Source organism: Aphis gossypii, chromosome X (genome assembly GCF_020184175.1).
Source record: "Aphis gossypii isolate Hap1 chromosome X, ASM2018417v2, whole genome shotgun sequence".
In the NCBI taxonomy this organism is placed as follows: domain Eukaryota; kingdom Metazoa; phylum Arthropoda; class Insecta; order Hemiptera; family Aphididae; genus Aphis; species Aphis gossypii.
Genome location: NC_065533.1, coordinates 4,061,058 through 4,083,878, shown reverse-complemented (window position 1 = coordinate 4,083,878; position 22,821 = coordinate 4,061,058). Strand labels below are relative to the sequence as shown.

The window sequence follows — 22,821 nt, the reverse complement described above, 5'->3', positions numbered from 1 at the left end:
TTATGTAAAAAATATAATTTACTCAAATTGTATATAAAATATTTTCTTTTTTCTTTATGGAATTAATAATATCCATTTAATAGCTGTGGCTGTGTTGTTATTCAAACATGGTAGAGATCTTTAACATAGTATTATTTAGTGTAGTAACAATAATACAAAATATTTTTTATATTCTAATGATATATTCAATTTATACAATTATATTTCACGTATTTTATTTCTCATATTTATACACCAAAATTTGTTCAGTATAATATAATATAATATTTAAGGGTGTCTATGTGCATATTATTAGATTCTTAATTAATTTTCATATTTAATTATTATTATTATAAATACGTACATACGTATTTATATGTTTTTATTTGAACATCATAATATTCAAATTATACTGTTCAATCGTTAATGACTTGACAATTATACTTTTTTTTTGTAAACACTATTCAATTTTAACAGATAATAATATATTGCAAGAACTTCAATGTACTTTATGGTTTAAAATATAACAAACTATAAATACTATACTTATAATGAAAATAATGATATCAAAGAGGTTATTTTTAAAACATGTATTTCTTAATAAGTATGTCATTTTTAAATTGTTGAAAAATGTCTAAGCATGGTGAATAATTATTAGGTTTTAACTGTGATGCTGCTTAATTATACCCAACAAATGTGCCAATATTATTTTAAACTAAATTTTTTTTATAACCGTATACCTAGGGTTAGATATTTTAAACTATGATATTATTTATACACATGTCTTATTGAACAATTATTATACAGTTAATTTGAGGTTATAATTCTTTGTATTTTACCCAGGATTAGACGTGTATGGTATACTTGTTTAAATAAAACAATTATACTATAGAGTACTTATAGATAGACGCCGTGAGTTAAAAATGAAAAAAAAAAATATTTACAACAGTCGTACATTAAAACAGAGTATTAACATTGTACACGCAATGTACAAGAACATATTTTTATAACATTTCCAAGGACTCAATAACCGAAGTCCTTGAGTCCGGATGTCAGCATCTTATTTTCCCGTCACTGGCGACGTTGTATCGAACGCGGCCTGTCAACGAATAAGGGTTAGGCCTGTTGTCTTCGAGTTCGGAAAACGACTTTCGTCTCTTAGAGGAACTTATCTGGCCATCCGCATTCGTCTGTTTGGTGTTGGGTTCCTTCATGCTGATGAAACTCGTTTCTTTGAATCTACTGCAATAACAAGAATAAACAATTTAAAAAATGCATTATGCGTTTATATCAATTTGATTAAAATTCTATTTGAAAAGAATACACTTAATATCATTTAGTTGCATATGAGATGATTACTATTACTTTGTATAAAAACAATCTTTGAAAAAAATATACATATTATAGTAATATTTTGTTATAGATTATGAGCAAAAAAAAAAAAAAAAATGAAGTTCTAAATATTAAATTTAAAATTATAGATGAAAATAAAATTCGAAAAATGAATGTTTTTAAAAATAATAAGTATTTGCTATCCAATAGCCATAAAAGAAAAATCATTGTTTTTTTATTGGACTCACATACCTAAATACATATTATGTCAATAAAAACCTCTGTAGTAATGATCGATATTGACCAATGTTCTGTACATTTTTACATTTAAAACGATGATGTAATAGGAACGATAATACTATCGTAAATGACCATATCTTCCAATTTACGAAAGACATTCAAAGTTATTTCAACGGCATAACGCTTGGGAATAAAATATATTGTTTTATCAATATGTTTACAGGCGAGAAGGAACTTAATAGAATTTCAATTAAAAATTTTAACTGTTAGTTAGGTACATAATATTACTTTATCCAACAAAAAGAAACATTCGACTATCGTTTTTTAGTTGGTTTATACAAATCGACCAAAAATACACGGCATCCCCTTTAACGATTGGAAATACACGGACATGGAATACGTTCCAAGGTATATTAATTTATTACAAACCCTTTAAACTGTTCGAAGAAAATTAAACACGGTATCATTCGTGACGATGACTTAACCGCAAAGGTCTAAAAACACAGATCTGACAAATGAATTTATCGTAACCCCCTCCCCTACATCGTCATTCTAAGTTAATTTTTCTTCTAGCCCCGTATAATGGGCGAAATCTGTTTTCTGATTAGCACAGTGTACATTAGCCAACATGACTTGTTTTCACTTACTTCCAGTGATACGATGACACTGGACCATTGCTCCTGGCGTTGTCTCCATACGCGTCATCGTCGTCCTCGTCGAACCGATTGTTGTCAGCATCCAGCACGATCTCCGCACCGTTCGCGTCGTCGTCTTCCTCTTCTTCCACGTTCTGTTCGTCGTTATCGTCATCATCGTCGTCTTCAGCTTCGTCTTCGGCTTCGGCTTCCGCGACGTTTATCGCGTCCTCGTCCTCGTCCTCTTCGTCACCGACACTGTCGTCGTCGTTGTCGTCATCATCGTCATCATCGTCACAGTAGTCGCGCATGTCGTCCAATGGCGCCATCTCGTTGCTGCGGCGGAACCGGCCGAACCGCTCCGCGTCCTTCATCAGTTCCGCGTCCACACCCTCGAAAAAGTCGTCGGCCGGCAGTGGCGTCACGTACTGAGGTTCCTCCTGGCTTTTGTATTGCTGCGGTTCGTTGATGGCGCCACTACTATTGACTACGTCAACTGCCCGAAGAACACCGTCCGGCGGTGCGTTCTCATCGAGGGGGTGCGTTGCTCTATACGGCAGCGGGGCCGCGGGCCTTCCGATTACCGGTGGTGTGTAATCGAGTATATCTGGATCCTACGCAAACAGATAACAACCAAACACACACCCACATTATTAATAAATATATTGATAGTTTGGTAAATTTTACAAATAGAAGTAAATGCACGTAAATATTTTATGGACTAAGTAAAAACGATTTTACCTGAGTTTCGACAATACAACTTTGTAAGAAATATTAAGCGTTGTTGCCCATTTTCATGAAAACTTTCATAGAACTTATAACGGAAAATTTAAATATAAATAAATCTGACGATGTTGTATACAATTTTATAAGCAATCCTGTTTATTTTTTTTCCTTAAAAATATTTTTTAATCAGTCTGCAAACATACTCAATCGTTTTCTACGTTGATGTCGAACGTACATAACAATCTCGTACATCTTAATAAGGTTCGAAATTATTCATTTTTATAGGTCATTATTTAAATTTATAATAAATTTATTTAAAAAAAATGTATAAATAAATATTACAATATTATTGAAATCATTTATAATATAATTATTTTCAAATCTAAACGTTCTTTACTGTGCAATCTATTGTTCATAAAAAAATGTTAACAGTTTTTTAGCCATTTTTATATTTAAAATAATTCAGGTGCCTAACATATAGTACCATACCTATTGTTAAAAAAGTGTGATGCACATAATATCACCAACAAAGTATTTTAACTGAGAAAAATTTAATCTTTTTACAAATTTTAAAAAGGTAGGTAAACGCTGCAATTAATAACTATGTGGTTTGAATTTTGAAATATTATAAAATTGTATGACTATACTTTTTTTATTTTACCCGAAATTCACAACTACTAATTTATTTATTCTAAACTATAAGGTTATTTTATTTAAATCAGTTAGAAATATTATCACTTGTGAAATAAATTATGATAATAATTAACTAATTATATAAAAAAAAAACACAAACATTTTCAAGAAAAATACTTGAAACATTTACCAATTTACAATATTTATTTTAAAGTAAATACCTACGCTACCTATCATAGTATTGTTTTCTGTATAGTTATTACCACTAGATTGTGATATAATTATTAATGAGTTATAGTCTAGATATTTCATATTAGAATAATTCATTGATAGTTAGTAGATTAGTAGATTATTTTCACTGTACTTAATTTTTTTCATAGTATTATTGTTGAGCAAAATTTTATTACCACACAATTATCATATTAAGTATTTATCTAGAGATTATATTATAATTAAAAAAACCTTCAAGTAAAATCACCACTGGTTGTAAAAGTGTTTTCCATTATCTATATAGACATTAGATCAAACAATTTGTACGATGTAATCGTGTAAACATAACTTACTTGTATAAAGAGACGGAGTTTATTGCGAATACACTCAAATGTAGGTCTTTCTTCAGGGTTTGTTATCCAGCAGCTACTCATAAGATTATATACGGGTTCTGGACAAATTACCGGTCTAGATAAACGCCCACCTCTCATCACGTAATTCATTGTCTCTTTATTTGTCATGCCCGTGTATGGCATAGATCCAAATGTCATGATTTCCCAAAATGTGATTCCATAAGACCTAAAATAACAATAATAATAATAATAATAATAAACACATTAAACACAGTAAAGTCCTTTTGGAATACAAAAAACTAGTGACTCTAAAAATTATAACTAATAAAAGATATTTAAATTTTTATCTATATTATACATTTAAAAAAAAATCATTAAGAAATTAAGAAACAAAAATCTAATCTTGAAATTAGAAGTTTTGTAAGTTAGTCATATTGTAGTATTGGACACTAGGTATATAAATTTATATAATTATATAGTTAATTTGTATGGTTATTTCAATAAATTTAAATACTTATTAAACTTTTAAATATTCATTTCATAATTTATCTGATGATTATAATAATAATAATAATAAAAAAAAAAAATTAAAATAATTATTGTTTTTACCAGACATCGGATTTTGAATTAAAAACGCCGTCTACCAACGACTCGGTTGGCATCCATTTAATAGGCAACATGGCTTGACCGTCTTTTCTGTAGTACTCATTTCTGAAAAAAGTAATACAAAATGTTTAGATACGTAATATTATTATAACAAATATAAGTCCATAGTTAACAAACCTGTATACATCCCTAGACATTCCGAAATCGGCAATTTTCGTTACTCTACCACGTCCTGTCGTAGACAGTAAACAATTTCTGGCAGCAATATCTCTGTGGATAAAATGAAGATTTTCCAAGTAAACGCATCCTTTGGAAATATCCAATGCTATTTTTAATAAATCTTTTAACTTTACGGGAATGATTTTGTGATTTTGTTGCTGAAAATTGCATTAAAATATTATTATTCTAATACTGAAACAACTACTATTAAATATTATATAATTATTTATACAAGATGACAAGTCTAAAATTGTGTTTATTTTTTTAACCTTTTAACTCTATGCATTATATTTCATTACAATGAATACTTAAATACTATTTAGTATGTTTTGTATCTTATAATGAACCGACATTATATTATTTTTGTCTCATATAATTTTACATTTTTAGTGGTTCAATAATTTATTAGAGGTTATAATAGTATTATTATATCATAGTATATATACATACAACTGAAGGACGATTTTTGCGCAAAAATTCTTTCAAGTCTCCCCCACTCAAAAGTTCTGTCACTATAAACCTATAGTTCTTTTCGAAAGTGATTCCGATGAATTTCACGATATTTGGATGATTAAACTGACTCATTATGATGGCTTCTGTTAAGAAGTCACGTATACAAGACAGTTCAGCTCTTTTGAGTCTCTGTCTAGTTTCTCTTTCAACTTCGGTACTAGGAGTGTTGTCGTCGTCGAATTTCACCTCCACATTGGTCATGTCTTTTTTTGGTTGAAGAGTCTGAAATAATAACAATCAAGTTTTATATAACGGTGTATGAGCTAAATTAAAATATTATGTATTCTGGTCAGACACACGTATTGGTAATGCATGTATGCTTTTTGACACATATACTAACCTTTATCGCAACACGCATCTCTTCCGTTTCACCCGTTTTTTTATAATACCCTCGGTACACCACTCCAAAAGCTCCTTCGCCAATAGATCTAGAAATCACACGTAATGTACATTATAAACTTTGCTGTTTAGCAATCAAAGTTAGAAGTTCCTTTCGACTATAATGTTTGATGTTACGATATCTCATTTACGACACTGGTTATTATTATAAGCCGAGTCAAAATTACATTACAATTATAATAACATATTATACTGTGGTAACTACCATAATTAATTGATTAAACTATTGTACTCTCGTAAAACTTAAAATAATATTGATTTCTCTATTCGTTGATTTTAACTTAATCAATGAAATTAACATGACGGATGATAATATTAACTAAAAACAATATTTTCCACTGTTAACATCAATGAAAATAATTAAATTTCAAGGTATTACAAATATAATTACTATACAATTGTCAAAAGGTCAGCTGATATAAGTTTAAAATGTTTAAATATTTATTTTAATTTATTATCTTATAAAGTATAGTTAACTATTGTTTTAGTAATATAAATTGTATTTACTTTTGTATTCTTAGTTCATCCCTTAATATTCTTGGAAGATCGTTTGTTGTCAAAATCCTTCCATTGAAATCATAAGTAGGGTTAATATCTACATTTCCATTTCTGTTTCTCGATATCGGATCGTAATTTAATATTCCATTGTGTATTATATTGATATTTTCTTTGCGTTCTTTTCGTTTTCGATAACTTCTATCTAAAACCGTAAATGCAAAATATTAGTAAAATTTAATTATACTCGTTAACATTTAACTTACACATCCAAATCCCTAAGATCAAGCAAATAATTACAACTGCAAATACACTTCCAGTGATCAAAAATATAATTTTTGTTGTCTCTGTTGATTGATCTGTTAAACAATAGGTATTATTTTATATTATTTATTGAGTTAAAAAAGTTCATAATTATAATATTTGATTGTGTCGTTAATTATTACTAAAAGTTACTTTGATTCCAATAATAAATATTAAATTAGTAGGTACCTATAATATTTGTAAAGATAAATATTGTACAATATATTTTTGACAATAATTAAAGATATTTTTATTTACACCATTAATTCCACCTCGATACCATGCTTTAGTGTCAAGTGTTAATTATGTTGGTGTAAATTAATCTTAAATACATTTACCGAGTATAAACAATTTATTATAGTTTATATAAACTACGCTTTTGATTTAGGGCAACCAATAAAATTAAACTTGCGTAGGCACGAAAAAGTTTCTACATTATCGATTATCTACCTCAATCCTTCTTACTATTATAGTTATTTACGAGAATATTTAAATAATAATAAAAACACGAATAGGTACAATACATTTAACACACGACATAATATATCACAAGGGTCCATGAATTAATACGAATTTTTATTTTTATTTGTTCATTATCTGTATGCGCACAGTTTAGTCATTTTAAATTTTATTAATGAACTTAAGGTCAAAAACAACAACAAAAAGATAACATATGACGTGTTGTTATTATCATTATATCCCAACCAAACACAGTTACACAAATATGATTATAAATTATTTAAAATTTGTATTTTTATTAATATTGGCTTTGCACCCAAATTAAACAATTCAGTTCCCTATAGTGTCTGTAAAAAGTAAAAACACTTACTACTATTTAAATTATTAAATTAAAAAAAAAAATCCAAATTTTATGATATAATTTTAAAATAATTTTCTGTAATTGAAATCGAATTAATAGTAACGCAAGTAAGTAAGTTATTAATTATAAAATATAAAATGACCATATTATGTTTGATTAAATATATTTTACACCAATCAAAAATATGTATTAACTTTCTAGTGTCAGTTTACTGAAAATTAAACAATTTTAAGATTTTTATTATATAATTGATTAGTCGCAATAATATTATTGTAGGTTTTTATGAGCTTATAAAATCACCTTAACAATCCTATAATGAATATAATAGCTCATTATTTTTACACTCTGAGCAACAAATATACGCAGTACCTATCTAATTAAGTATCAAAAATGATTGTTCGATGCATTTTAAAGTTTGTAGTATAAGACATTTTTAGTTTTTACGTAATACACTTGTTAACAATATATAAAAAAGTTTATAAAATATACAATGTTTTTATTAAATTTCACTAACAACTGGTATTTGTTAAAATTGTACATAAAGTGTGAGTTTATAATATTATTATTCTGATGAACCTACATCATTAGTCTTATAACAATATGTCTGTTTTTTATCATCATCATTACACGCACATACATTAATTACCTAAGATCTAATTGTGTTTTTATATTTGAAGTGTGTTCGTCATTTCATTGTATGAAACTAAAAATTAAATTAAAAAATAATAATAATATACGGTCTTAAAAAAAATTCACGAATGCTGAATGATATTAAGACTTAAAAACATATTTTTAATGATATTTATAAATGGAACGAATATATATTTATGCGTCATGTCTGTGAATGTTCTTTGGTACGTATAAAAACAATAAGTACTATATTATGTCCATATAATATAGTATAATATTATTACTATATATTCTTGTTGGGAATAGAAATGACATTTTTCATTAAAATATACTTGAAAAATACACTTCATTATATCTATCACCGTGCCTTTTTTCAGTAAGTCAGAATTTTGAATGTTATTAAAAAAATTCAATTTTCTATACAATTAAAATAAAGTATATCTTTTTGAAATATTTTAATAAAATACGAGTATATCAATCTGAACTCTGAAATTTTAAAAATAATGGAACTTCTCATATCAAATATTACAGTAATATAATAAAGAACAAAATACCTAAAGTATAAATCATATAAAAAAAGTACAACTTTAACATTATTTACTGAACCTCTTTCAACATCTTAAACATACACCTCATATTATGTTATTATTACTAAACGTATTATTCATTTCAAAATTATAATAACTAGTAAACAGTACACATTTTACTAGGTACATATTTATAATTTATACTGAAATCTATTCATTATATTTTATCATTTAGTTTAGATAGCAAAATCTGTCATTAGAAATTAAACAATAATAATAATTGAAAAATACCATTTTTAATCAACATTTATTTTGAAGCAAAAATAGTGTTTTCTTTACCTATAATTGTATATTTGTATCATTATTAAATTATCTGACTTATATGACGATAGGAGTGTAAGGACAAGTGACAATTTGAAATTTCATTTCTTTCATGCCCTTTTAATCTAAAATTGTGTTTTTTTTTTAATGTTACTATTTTTTACACCTACTTACTAACTTTCAACGCAGATTAACCCAAATAATGACTAATATTATGATTTTTTTATATAATTGTTATACTTTATAAACTATAAATCCCTCAATGTACATATAAACAAAAATAAAATAATAATAAGTTATTCGATATATATATTTAACACAATATAATATATTCTTTGAAATAATTAGTACCTATTAACATTTATATTTTAAAATATATATTATTTAGTTAACAATAATAGTACTCACAAGGAATATATAATGTCCAAGTACAATTATATAAATCTTAAGCAATTAACTCATAATATAGCAATTATAATATTATAATATATTAATATATGATTATATGAATAGGTCTACAGTTACCTTTATTATTTATAAATTAATTGTTTATTCAAATCGTAAAATATGTTGTATAATATTATTATCGTATACACGGTACACAAATTATATGTTTCCATCTATTGATAAAATTCTGATGTCACATAGTCATAAGAAATTTCAACAAGAGGGCGCCACAAATAGCACATTATTATTATGTAACATTTTTGTTTTTCTGTGTTAGTTTTTCCATTTTATACAAAAAACAATATTTATCACTAATATTAAACTAATATCTATGATATTTATCTTGATTTACAATTTAAATTTAGCTTAGTACGATTTTATAATCAATTATTTACTAAAAAAATTATCATGTCTGAATAAAATTAGAATCTTCTTTCGGATAGTAATACAGTAATATATTATGTATTATTATTATTAGTATTAGCTATTAGGTAATATATAGTGATTTAACCAAATATTTAGAGTAATTTTGTTTAAATATTTTATTTTAATATACAAATTTTGTATAAATAATATAGGAAATTAAAAAATTGACATTTTAGTAACTATTTTCTAAAAATCATTCACGTCTAAATTCATAATCTGAAAAAAATTAAATAACTTTGATTCCAATTATGCAACTCACAATTTAATTTAAATTTGTCAATATGAAAAATTCTAAATACTAGTCCTAATACTGTTAAACATAAGATATAAACTTCCATAATCCTTTAACAATCCCAAGAACCAAAAGTCTTTGTACTACTTAGTAATCCATATATTAGCTAACATAAACTACAAACATGTAACTGAATTAACTATTCAAACATAAGGGTATTAAATATGCTTTATGGTTAAATGTGAAATAATATCATGTTGGTTATTTATTTGAAAAATGATAAACCTATCTAAGCATTCTAAGAATTTAAATCATTCATTAATAATATTTTTATTAATCGTATATTTCCAGTTAATATGTTACATATTAGTAATTATGTTGTTAGAAATTAATAACAATATCAGAGTTGTTTTTATATGTAAAATATATTTTATTACCTATACAATTTTAATATTATTAAACTACAAATTTACATTTTTAATGAACATTTTCCGCGTTCCAAATACTTTACCTACTGGCTGCTATACTGAAAAAGTAGTATTAATTAAAAATACAAACACGAGTAAAAAAAATAAAAATATTTCTTCATTTTATACATTATCACTGTATCAGTAAATATAAATTTAGTAACTAAGACAATTATTTAACCTTTCTTACGTATATTTGATTAATGGTTATTATTTAAAATAATTTGTTTACTATTTACGTCTCTATTAATGATCTAACCTATTGTAATAATACTAATAGTTATTTAATATTTATATTTGTACTGAAAAAAATTTAATATTGTAATCAATAATATAATTAACATTCAATAAGGTACGTGTAAGTAAGTCTTGTGTTTTCGATCGTATAATTTTTACACGCTACTTCTATTACACAATAAATACCTACGTTACACACAATTTTACGCAATACGTAAAAGCAATACGCTAAGTACCGTTGAAATAATAATAAAAATGCTATAATTACGATTTCCATTACGGGTCGTAAAACAACATAAATATATATTACTCCACTCTTTTCGATCAATTAGAACGCCTTTATTTGCCCATTATGAATATTAATTAAGTTTGATCTGGACAAATATTCTCAGTCTTCTTTTTTCTTTTTACAAACTCAATAATAATATTCAAAAAGTAAGAGGACATTTTTTTCTGGGGCATCTATTATACACTTTAAAGATTTAGAATCTTTGATACCTCCATCATATTAAAATAGATATTAATTAATAATGTGTAAGTGTTGGAAGTTTGAAAGATGCAAGAAGACGTACTTTTGAGGGTATTTAAAATATTCCTAAAAACATAAACATTATATTGAAATATTTGAAACTAAATGATTTTAAATTATCGCAACCTTGATTTTTGCGCAGTGTCCTGCAAGCCACAGGATACCAACCGGTTAATCTATGATACGCGTATCATAGCAAATATTCAAATATCGGTTTTCGGCCACGTGTCGAACAATTCACGTTCACGTCGTTAGATTTTCGTTAACGCTGTACTTGTGCTATGTATTCGGATAGTTTACTGTGTGCAATGACATACTTACATATACACGACTTTCCGTCGGGCCCGAGTTTGAAGTCGGCTGGGCATATGCAGACGACCGAGCTGCGTAGCTGATTGGTGGCGGCGCACAGGTACGCGCATCCACAGCCCACTATAGCTGGTATGATGTACACACTTCCGGACTTATAGTTGCTGCCAGGGTACACGGCCCTATAAAACACGTGCTGGTTGTCCGGCAAATACGACCAGCCGCCCTCGCCGTTCGTTTGACTGTTGCTCCAAGCGCGGCCACCTGAATCCGTCGGGTTCAATATCAATTAATATCATGTAACCGTCAAGAATATACACCTAACGAATCGATATCGAATCGGTAAGGTCCGAACAATCGTTTAGTGCAATACGATAATAACGTAGTTACCGAAAAAAACCCAACTTAATTGTTACCCTAGCCTTACCTATGACGCTACAAATAAAATGAAAATATAACGAATGATATTTTGATACTAAGAACGAAAAGTAATAAGTATAGTAATGAGTTTTAAGTAACTTTTTTTTCTCAAAATCGTTAAGGGTTCCTTTGGGTATATCAGGCACAATTTTATAATTTTAAAATTATCGAAGTCTATTAATAGGTTATATTAGGTACTAGTCTAAAATAACGGTTTTCTGTTTGTACTTATTTTTAAAAAAATATTTAAAAGAATATTTGTACACTTTATATTATTTATAAATTGTTTGAATATTAAAAATGAAAAAAATAAAAATAGTTTTAATAGCAATCATTTAGTGTGCGTTATAAAAGTATAACAAAAACAATGGTGGTATTATTAATTGGTCAGAAAAAACCTAATATCAATGTATTGTATTAGGTAGGTACACATAATATAGGTATTATAAATTATTCTAACTCATAATTATTCATTTGACTGTTGAATTTAATCACAAATATCTATATTCTATATTATATATAGCAAACAAGGATGGGATTAATTAACATTTGTTCCATCTGAACAGTTAATGATACTGTAAATCATTATAAAAATAAAACGAGAAAATTTCATCCACAGTGACGTCAAACTTCAGAAACCTAAAAAAATACCATTTTGACAACTGTGTACATATGAATAGTTAATGTTTCACAGAAAAATTAAAACCATGTACAGTTTTTATATTATCCAAACAACGTATTATTGTCAGAGCGGAAAAAGCAAATACATCATCAAAGAAAATCATTAAAAAAAATAATAACCCCCAACTAATCCGTTGTTATTATAGTTTCAATAATATTTACAGTTATTGATATTTCATATTAGTATAAATAAACTTTATATTACGTTATAAAATGCAATGGAAAATACATATTTTGCATTTTGCGATTCATTTTTTTTTCAACAAATTGTAGATAATACTTTTAAGAAGTTAATACGTATAGATATACCTAAATCATTCCGATTATTAGGTATAATTAAATATACAATAGTTTAAGAAGTACAAACGATGTACAAAATTATAAATGTTATGTTAATTTAGGATCAGATAAAAAAAGAACGCATTTTAGTGATTCTAAAACCTTGTTTTTTAGAACCATTTTTAGAGGTATATAAAACCGTTAGGAGTAGGTATCATTAAGTTGAAATCTTTCTAAAATAAGCAAACCTTATGTTCTTGTCTTATAATTTTTGAGATTGACTATAATAACAGAAGTAGAACATTATGAATTCGTTTAAATCTGATTGTTGTAACTTTAGTATAATAATAATATTAAACGTAGATCTTTGCGGCTTACACTCATTTTAATATGCTTACATTATATTGGGTGGTTAATAATTATTATGGAGACAATTTTCCCGTAATAACTTACACTCAGCGCGTTTATTGGTGGCCGTAAATCATGACTGATTAATTGATTCGTCGGTCGGTTGTTATAGTAACATCCCATTGTAACACAACAACTGTATATTTTGTCGAAAATTGCATAAGATCATAATAAATTATTTGTAGAATTTCTGACAGAATTGATCCGAACGCAATAGAAATAATAAAATATATATTATTTCCCGTTCTCGAAGACGCCCGATGTCGCACATACATTTGCGATCTTATTTTATTGCGGTGGAACTGATTTATTATTTCGATGTTACTTCGAAACGTGTGGTTACCAAGTTTGAGATGACCTCTTTTTTTATATTTATTTATTATACTACTCGGCGCAATCTCTTCCCACATAATAATGTAGACTGCAGTGTTGGCCGACCGGCCGTTGTCTATTGCCATTTCGCCAACAATTATATGTTTTATGAGTTTTGCAATACGTTCCGCTTTTACACATTGCTTGTACAAGTCGTACTAGTGTAGTAAGTAAATTTTTGATTTATTTAATGATTTTATGTATGTACTCGTAGTACGATACAATATTATTATAATATATTGTTTATCAACTAAAATATCTTAATACTATCAGTGTTTGCCTTAAAAATAAAATTAGATTTATTTTATAATAGATATACTATGGTGTGTGACCCGGTTGAGAAAATAAAACATTTCCAATTATAGGACAATACCTAATATGATAATAATCTAACCGTTTTTATAGTCGATATTACTTATACAAATATAATATGAACCCTATAATTGTCAGTAGCTATCGAAGGACATTATTATTACTCTTGTTTGCAGTGAACCAAAATATTACACAACAATTTGATACATCTCATCAAAATAGATTATTAGAGTTATAAATATCAATATAATGCCGTATTGTAGGTGATTCGTTTATAAGATATCTAGTCATCGCCGGTTTGGGCATTAAAGAACGTGTACTACTATTTTTCAGCTGTAGAATAAGTTTCAGAAAACAAAATCATTATTAATGCGGGCAAAATAAAAATCGTCCATTAAAACGAATTAACCATAATGGTACCGCATCCGGCCATTTTAGGTTTTGTCGAGAATCGGTGCGTGTTTGTCTCCGAGTACATCAATGTCAATATTGGCTTACCGGTGAAACCGCCACCTCCTCCGCCGGCAACGCATCCGCCACCACCGCCACCAAACCCGCCAAATCCTTTAGTGTTGCCTCGACTCTTGTAGCACGCCAGTCCACCCACACCGCCGCCATCGCTTCCGACACCGCCAGTTCCCAACAACGCGGAGCCTGTGGATTTCTTGTCTTCCGTATAGTTTCCCGGGGCCCAACCGCCACCAGCACCTGTTATACAAAAAAAGCAATTAATAGTATGTTACACGGGTTTAACGACAAATCATTATACCTAGTACGTGAGTGGACAATTAAAAAAATAACGAGTGTAAAAAAGTAACATGTAAATTAAATAGCTTTTAAGGAACATATTTTAATGAACAATATATATAAAAATAAAATAATAGTAAAATAATAATAGTGTTTTTTTTCGATCAACACTTAATGTTTTAGAAAAATTCATTCTTCTATGTATTATATGCCTTATTTCACTATGTTTCTATGTTTTGAGTGTTTTAATTGTTTTCTAAAGATATCCCTAACTTTTATTTTATATTTGAATAATTTTAATGTATTTATTGTGAGTATTAAAGAATTTCTTTAAAGTGGTAGAAGTTAGGCTGTTAGAGTACTGAAGTCGCTGGCTAGGTAACCTAGCAAATTGTAAACAATTTTTTGGCGCATTCCACTGTTTGTTTAAACTTTTAATGTTTATAAAAAAAAATTGTGTAATATTTTGGGTGTGTTTTATACATCGAAACTTCGATCAAAGATAATTATTATAATTCAGAGCTTTTTCACTATTATTCAGTACACTATAAAAGTATCTACGCATTGTAAATTAATCCATAATTTTTTTTTTTTAAATACAATCCTATATCTCATTATTTTTATACAACGATTAACATTATAAAAAAACTGTCGTTAATAAAAATTTTATTTTGCATTGTTATACTTATAACCATATTATTTTAATATTTATATAACAATATATAAACTTTGTTTCTATTTTATTTTCCACTTCATCATAATATTTTATAGTTAGATTATTCAATACTACTATGAAAACGTGACAATCAAAAGTCTGTTTAAGTTGAAAATAAAAACATTAAATATAAATTTCATTAAAATTTAATTCTATTTAATGTTTAGTTTATATCCATAAAATATAACACATATAGGAGAAATAATGATAGTAGTTATAAGTATTAAGCAAAATTGATTTACATTCATAAAAGATTATAATTTATAGTACCTAAATTTTTAGTCGTAACAATAAAATACAAGCAAAAATCCTATATTTGAGTAACATGAGTTTCCCAATAATATGGTAGAATTAAATATACACATAGAGTATTCTCATTATCATATTATTATTATATTTTATTATTTTAAAGTAAAAATAAATTCTTAAATACTATTGTATATACTATATACTATATACTATATTACATTGTTAGTTTCATTATTAGTTTCCGAGTGGAGGAATTATTGAAAATATCCACTAATATCCTTCAATCGAAAGTATGTATTATGTAGGTAATATTAAATAAATTGAATGTTGTATCTAAAAATTTAAAAATAAATACTATTGGAGTATAAATAAAAATTATTAATTTTTTTTTCACGATACAGAGTATTTCATAAATAATAAACATATAAATACTAAAAGAATATACATTTTTTTGTGTTTATATATAAAATAAAAAATTGAAAATATCTGTGTTAATATTTTACAGGTGAAACTAAATTTATCTTTATTCATGTAAATATTTAAATTTAAAGATAATTTCTGATAGAAATAATATAATAGATATAAATATTTTGTAATCTGTGATCAATACTGCAAGATAACATCTTATTATAAATATGCCCATAAAAATACATAATAATATTATTAATTATTAATTTTCTGGAAAATAACTTCATAGTTTATTTGAATAAATAACACAGTGCATATACATACCTACTAATGAAAACAATAATTCTTGTTTCAGTTTGGATAAATATTGAGAGAGGTGTAGGAAAAGTTTCGCCCCATATTTTTTTTTTTTGTTAACAGTATATCTTATACTTAAGTTTTTTTAAAATCCTCACAAAAAATAAAAATCAATAAAAAAATAGAGCTATTTGTACCAACAGTTAGTTTATTTAAGGTTAACAAATAATTAAGTACTTGTTTTATTGAAGTTTGTAATTTAGAATTTCCACTCATTGTTAAATAGTGATTCAACAAAAACTTATATATTTTAGGAATTGAAGCAATCTCAACAGATAATTTAACGTTTTGTATATACGTTATAAACTTTAAAAACATTTCAAGTATAATAATTTGATTGTAATTTGCACAAAAAATTATATTAAATAATACAAACCATGTAAAATATGATCAAACACGACTTAACCATTTTGTAGAGTCTAGTGTTACAAGTTAAATCTTAGCTTATAGTATCGCAATAAGTGTTTTCATATTATAATTACTTCATTTTATTCAAAACCAACATTAAGTTAAAATTATTTATATTATATTACAAGTGCAAGTATAGAATAATGTAACAAAATATCCAGAAAAAAAAACAAATTTTAGCTGTAATAATATATTATATTTATATGGTGCAGTGTACTATGCATGTCGTCGGCTTAACTCATCTAACTGTTTTATACACTTGAATTCCGATTAATTATAATTAAAGCCAAATTATAATGTAAAACCATTCAAAATATTACTCAACAATATCAATATTTTATTATGATCTGAATTGAACGTTAGAGATAATAAAATTATCATAGAATAGCGGATGATACGATTGGATTGTTATACTATACCTAGTTCACAAATCAAATGCATAAAACAATTAATGAGAACCAAAGACCTAATCTGAATTGCATTTTAAGTTAAAACGTGAACGATAATAATATTGAACAAGAAATTGCATGTTCAAATATAATGTTATCAGCCATAACCGTCTAGGTATAGGAACTACGCATGATATTGAGTGTACTTGGAAAACGGAATACAAACAATCCGTTCGTTTCATGTTGCCGAAATCCAATTACTACATTATAATTAAATGATTCGAGTAGATAAAACGATTAGGATGAATAAATATTGCTATAACAAAACTAATAAAACAGTATAAACTTATCATATACGTAGGAATCACAAGAATTTCGACATCAGCTAAACGCCTGCCAATACGTTAGCTGTATTTTTCAAATAAATGTTTATAGTTTAAATTGAAAAATAAATAAATATCCAACATTTCCCAATAAGTGATCTGCATCAAAAACTCTATAATTAATTAAATATCATATATCCAGTCATGCAGACTTTAGATACAAATAAAATATACACTCGATTTTTGTCGCATTTTCAATCGAGTACTATTATTAATATTTGTTTTTACCATAATTATGTACTTACTTACATCAAACTAATGATTTTTTTAATTCAACTCTTAATTAAATTAATTTTATATACTTTTTCGAAATTTAAAATTAAGTTTGAACACTAAAAAAACAACGTATGCGCCTAGTACATCTGTGTGTATATTGAATTAAGTAGTTATTTTGCATTATTACGTTTATTCAAGATATTATCAGTTATTAGTTATGTTACTTATTAATAGTAGGTGCTTGCAAAGTACTCTACAACTAAAGACATTTTTAAGTGATATAAGGATATTATCATATTATTGGGTTTTTAATAATATGTTTTTAATTTTAATTAATATATGATATTAAATCAATACCAAAAAAAAAATTAATTTAATTAATAAGCAGTTGAAACAAGAATCAAATATTTTGATCTTCAATAACTTTATTGATTAATGATCACTATAAAGCTCACAAAAAAGTAAACATATACGAAAAATATTTATTGCATTTATGGTATTTTATAAACAAATAAATCATAATTATGTTTAATGCGGTAACGTTAATTGAAACATTTTATCAATAGTACGAAAGAAAAATAGAATTTATTATCAGTAGGCACTTAGTTTTGTACAATTTTTTTTTTCAAAATGTAATTTAAACTTATAAATAAAAACGTATAATTTATTAAACTTTATCTAACTGTTAACAAAAGTTTTTATCAAGTGACGTCATTCAAAAATTAAATTTTAACCATTTTCTTTTTTATTTGAAATAAGATTTAGTTTATTCGTACACCAATATTTCTATCTGTAGAATAAACATATGTTGTAAAATGTAAGAATAAACACCATATTTTTTAATAGGTGCGTTACCACCAAGTCCTCATCATCCAAAATATTCATCTGATTCATGTTTAATCTGCATAATTACATTATACAATATTAATTATAATCCTTTCATGTACATAACATATTTTTGTTATAACCTATGTCATAAATCATGATATTAATCAAAATTATTACATAAAATAAATATGTTGTTTTTAAATTTTTTTGTTCAAAAAATAAGACATTTGAAAAATACTGTTTATGTTTTTGACATTCTTAATTTTAATAAAATATAACTATTATACTTGTATTTAATGAAACTTTTATTTAAATTATTAAGTATTCATTAATAAAGTTATTGATAAATTAAATACTGCATTTTTGGTAATTTTTATACTATAGTATAAAGCAAATTAACAAAACTAAAATAAATATTTATTAAAAAAAAATTGCTATAAAATGTGATACAATTAAAATACGATCACATTTCATTTTATTTTACCATTATTCGCAGTTTTTATGATTACAGTCATGGTAGAATTTTTTAATTTCGAAATACCTCTTATGGCTATTACGATTTCAAAAATCGTATTTCAATGATGTTCTATCTATTGTATTTGATTGGAATTTTAAGTTGACTTTTATTATACATTTATGACTTTTTTTCCAAATTTTAGCACTATTTATTTAAAATATTATGTTTTTTTTTTTATATCTATATTGCAATTATATTATTATTTATTATATTATAATTTATAAATATAACTAAATGAGTTTTTACTGCAGATGGTAATTTTACAATTATTTAATCAGTATTTAATACCTATAAACTGCTTGATTAGCACATACATAATATTAAAATAAAACAAATATGTATGAACATTAATTATATGCACTAATAATAATCATAATTTTATTAAATCGTGCGGCTCGTCAGTCGTTTATCTAAGAACTGATGTCCAGTTATTTTCACAGTAAAAAAAATACAATAATATAATAATAACATGCGAAAATATCGAGAACGTACGAACAACGGGCCACCAGCTAACCAGCTAAGACGAATGATTCTCTTTATACGTGCTTTTCACCATATCTATCATGATCTAACATAAGATTAACATGCTTCTATAACTATATCGATGTACCCTCTGAAAATAACATTAAACAGTTGTACAAATAAAAATGACTGAACGATACTTACAAAAGCAATTCACAGAACATGGAAACGAATAAATGAAATGGTGATGAATAATGAACTGAAAAATGAATACCTGAAATTTAAGGGTGGGTACTTGAATATCCTGGTAACGAGTTGACACTTGAAAATGCCTGAATGTAAAAAATACTGTTCAGCAAAAGTGATGGCAAAAGTAGAAAGAAAAGATAAAAATTAATTTGAGGTCTAGCCGAACTTTTTAAATTAAATATTGAAACAAACAATGAAAACATACATAACGAAAATGCGATCAGTAACACCTTAAATATTTAAACCATCGAAAAACAGAATTTTGATGGCATTGAAAGCGTGACAAGACTATTATAAATCAACTATCAAGTACAAACATTAAACACTTTTTTTTTTGAAAAACTTTGAACGAAAATAAAAAAATTGCACATGGGGTCGTCGCTTCACTATCGTGGTGATAACAACAATACCATTACCATACCACAACAGTGCACACCGGCCATGGCAGACATAAATACAAATTGACGAGATCATTATTGAATAATATTATAATATTAATACATTTTGATAAGTTTTGCAAAAAAACATTTAATATACTTTTTTATAAAAATAATATAGGAAACGTTATTGTAAGTTAAGAAAACAGTTCAGTATTGTAACTATAAATTATTATCAAATCCTTTCAAATGTACATCTATCAATAATGAAGACAGTAAATAACTAATTCTGTTACTTGTTTTACTTTTTATATGTAACTATTTATAATATTACATAATGTTATGGTATTTTAAAACTAATAATTTTTCTTTTGTTATTATTGTTATTTTTTTTTTTTTGTAAAAGAAAAAATTAAAATACAACAAAACATATCACCAATATAAATTATCTAATATTTGGCAAAGGTTCACAAGGTGTATTATAAATTTAAAATGTGTATAGTACCTGCATAATAATTCATTAATTATAAAAATGCTTTTCGAAACATTATATTAATAATTGCCCTTCCAACAAATACATTTTCCAATAAACAAAGTTAAAATAATATAAATGATTGAATATGAGTACGTCTTATGAGTTTGAAATTTCATAATTAATTATTGTTATTTTTTATAATTTTTTTTCTCTAAGAAATATTCTTCTTGGTTTAATTTTTGTTATGATTTCTTATAATATTTTTGAGTGTAACAATATGAATAAACAGTAAAATTCTATAGGTATAAACGCAAGTAAAGGGGTAATAATACGTCCCTAGGTACTTAAAAATAGTTTTTGAACATTGATGTATAATACATGAATCAGTAAGTTATGAGTTTAATCCATTGCCGTGTTGTAATATATTAAGTCTTAATGAAGATTTATAGTTTGATGTCATTGCTGCCTGATCATTATTAAGTTCAATATTGTCGATGTATGATTACAAATATTTGCGTACGTGCATGTATGTAAATTAAACGATCATGGGTGTATATTGCTCTAATCGAGAATCTAGGCCACTAGCATCGGCTAATAAATAATATGTCTTCCTTTATCAAAAATAAACTGAAATAAAATAATATTTACCTACAATTTTGAATTCCTAAATTGTTTTTTAATTGATATGATGTTTTACAATGTTCTTAGGAAATTAAGTTTTTACTATTTTTTTATTCACGTAACGGTTCAACCTTTATTTTATCCGAAACAAATGTGCACGTCCGATTTTAAATCTAAATCAATCCACTGTAGTGTAATGATAAATTTCATTTATTATTATTTCAATTATTGAATTCAACACACTGATTAAAAAACTATTCGACAAACTTTAGTTCATGACATTTTATTCCTATAAAAGTTACGGTAGATAAAGTGATATTACATTATTAACATGAGTTTAAGCACGTATCGTATATTCGTATACAATACATACAAAACGTAATTCTAGTCATAATAATATTTTATTACTCAACATGTATTCCGCTATATTATGTTAACAAATTCATATTACTTGTACTATATTATTCATTAATCAGTGACATAATAAATAATTATGAAGAGACATTTAAATACATGTTTGGAAAATAATGAAGTAGTATCAACGAGTTAGGTTGTTATTTTTTATCTTGTTTATCCTTTAATCACTGAAATGTACTAAAAGTTTGTTGAATATCTCACGAACGTCACCTTTATTCAATTAGGACAATTAGGTCACCAGATTAAAATAAAAACACATATAGCAGTTGTTACCGAAAGAGTTTAATTTTGTATTGTATCCGCTATTATGTTTCAGTTTACATAACATTTAATATACTATATAATATATTTATGGACGTGTTTATACTTAAACAGTTATGCGACTATAAAAGTTACAAGCATCATCATAATATAAGTTGAAGTACGCCGTGACTGCACACAATTTCATATAATTTATCATAAGGTAAAGGAATGATAATAAAATAGAAAGACTAGTTTTACGTAATATTTATTATATCAACAAAAGTACCTATAAGATATCTATCTATAATTGATTAATAAACGCATGCCGAAATTCGTTTGCTTTTAAGGTTTCGTTTTTATACAATAAATAAAAATAATTACGCTTGTGGTTTTTGATTAAATATAAAATTCATTTAAACTTTTATGAACATAACATCAAAAACCTCGACCATCCTAACATATTTTAAAGAAATACAAAAGGAGCGAAAAGTTCAAGTATGAAAATACAGCACTACGGAGTCACTCAAGAAATAAACTTCTTTAGAGAAAAAAAACGAGAAACATAAGTATATAATATTTAGTTCCATATCACAAACTAGTTACATTATAATCTTGAGTTGTGTTAGACTTGAACAACCACACACAACACAGTACAATCATCATGTGCTGAATAAAATATAGTGGTGTCCATTTGTTCGTT

General features: G+C 26.1%; 1 protein-coding gene across 6 annotated transcripts in view; it reads right to left on the bottom strand.

The window, feature by feature from the left end:
• Positions 1-221: 221 nt before the first annotated feature.
• LOC114126210 (tyrosine-protein kinase receptor-like) overlaps positions 222-22,821 on the bottom strand; it is a 339,695-nt gene continuing 317,095 nt past the window's right edge. For all 6 annotated transcript variants that reach the window (XM_050208083.1, XM_027990101.2, XM_050208085.1 and 3 more), the window contains 11 exons: positions 14,559-14,768; positions 11,601-11,852; positions 6,607-6,699; positions 6,353-6,545; positions 5,787-5,874; positions 5,384-5,668; positions 4,892-5,091; positions 4,718-4,819; positions 4,109-4,334; positions 2,199-2,800; positions 222-1,221 (listed from right to left, as the gene is read on the bottom strand). In XM_050208083.1, the coding sequence (XP_050064040.1) occupies positions 1,032-1,221; positions 2,199-2,800; positions 4,109-4,334; positions 4,718-4,819; positions 4,892-5,091; positions 5,384-5,668; positions 5,787-5,874; positions 6,353-6,545; positions 6,607-6,699; positions 11,601-11,852; positions 14,559-14,768 (2,441 nt within the window). In that variant the 3' untranslated portion in view covers positions 222-1,031. The remainder of the gene's footprint in view (positions 1,222-2,198; positions 2,801-4,108; positions 4,335-4,717; positions 4,820-4,891; positions 5,092-5,383; positions 5,669-5,786; positions 5,875-6,352; positions 6,546-6,606; positions 6,700-11,600; positions 11,853-14,558; positions 14,769-22,821) is intronic.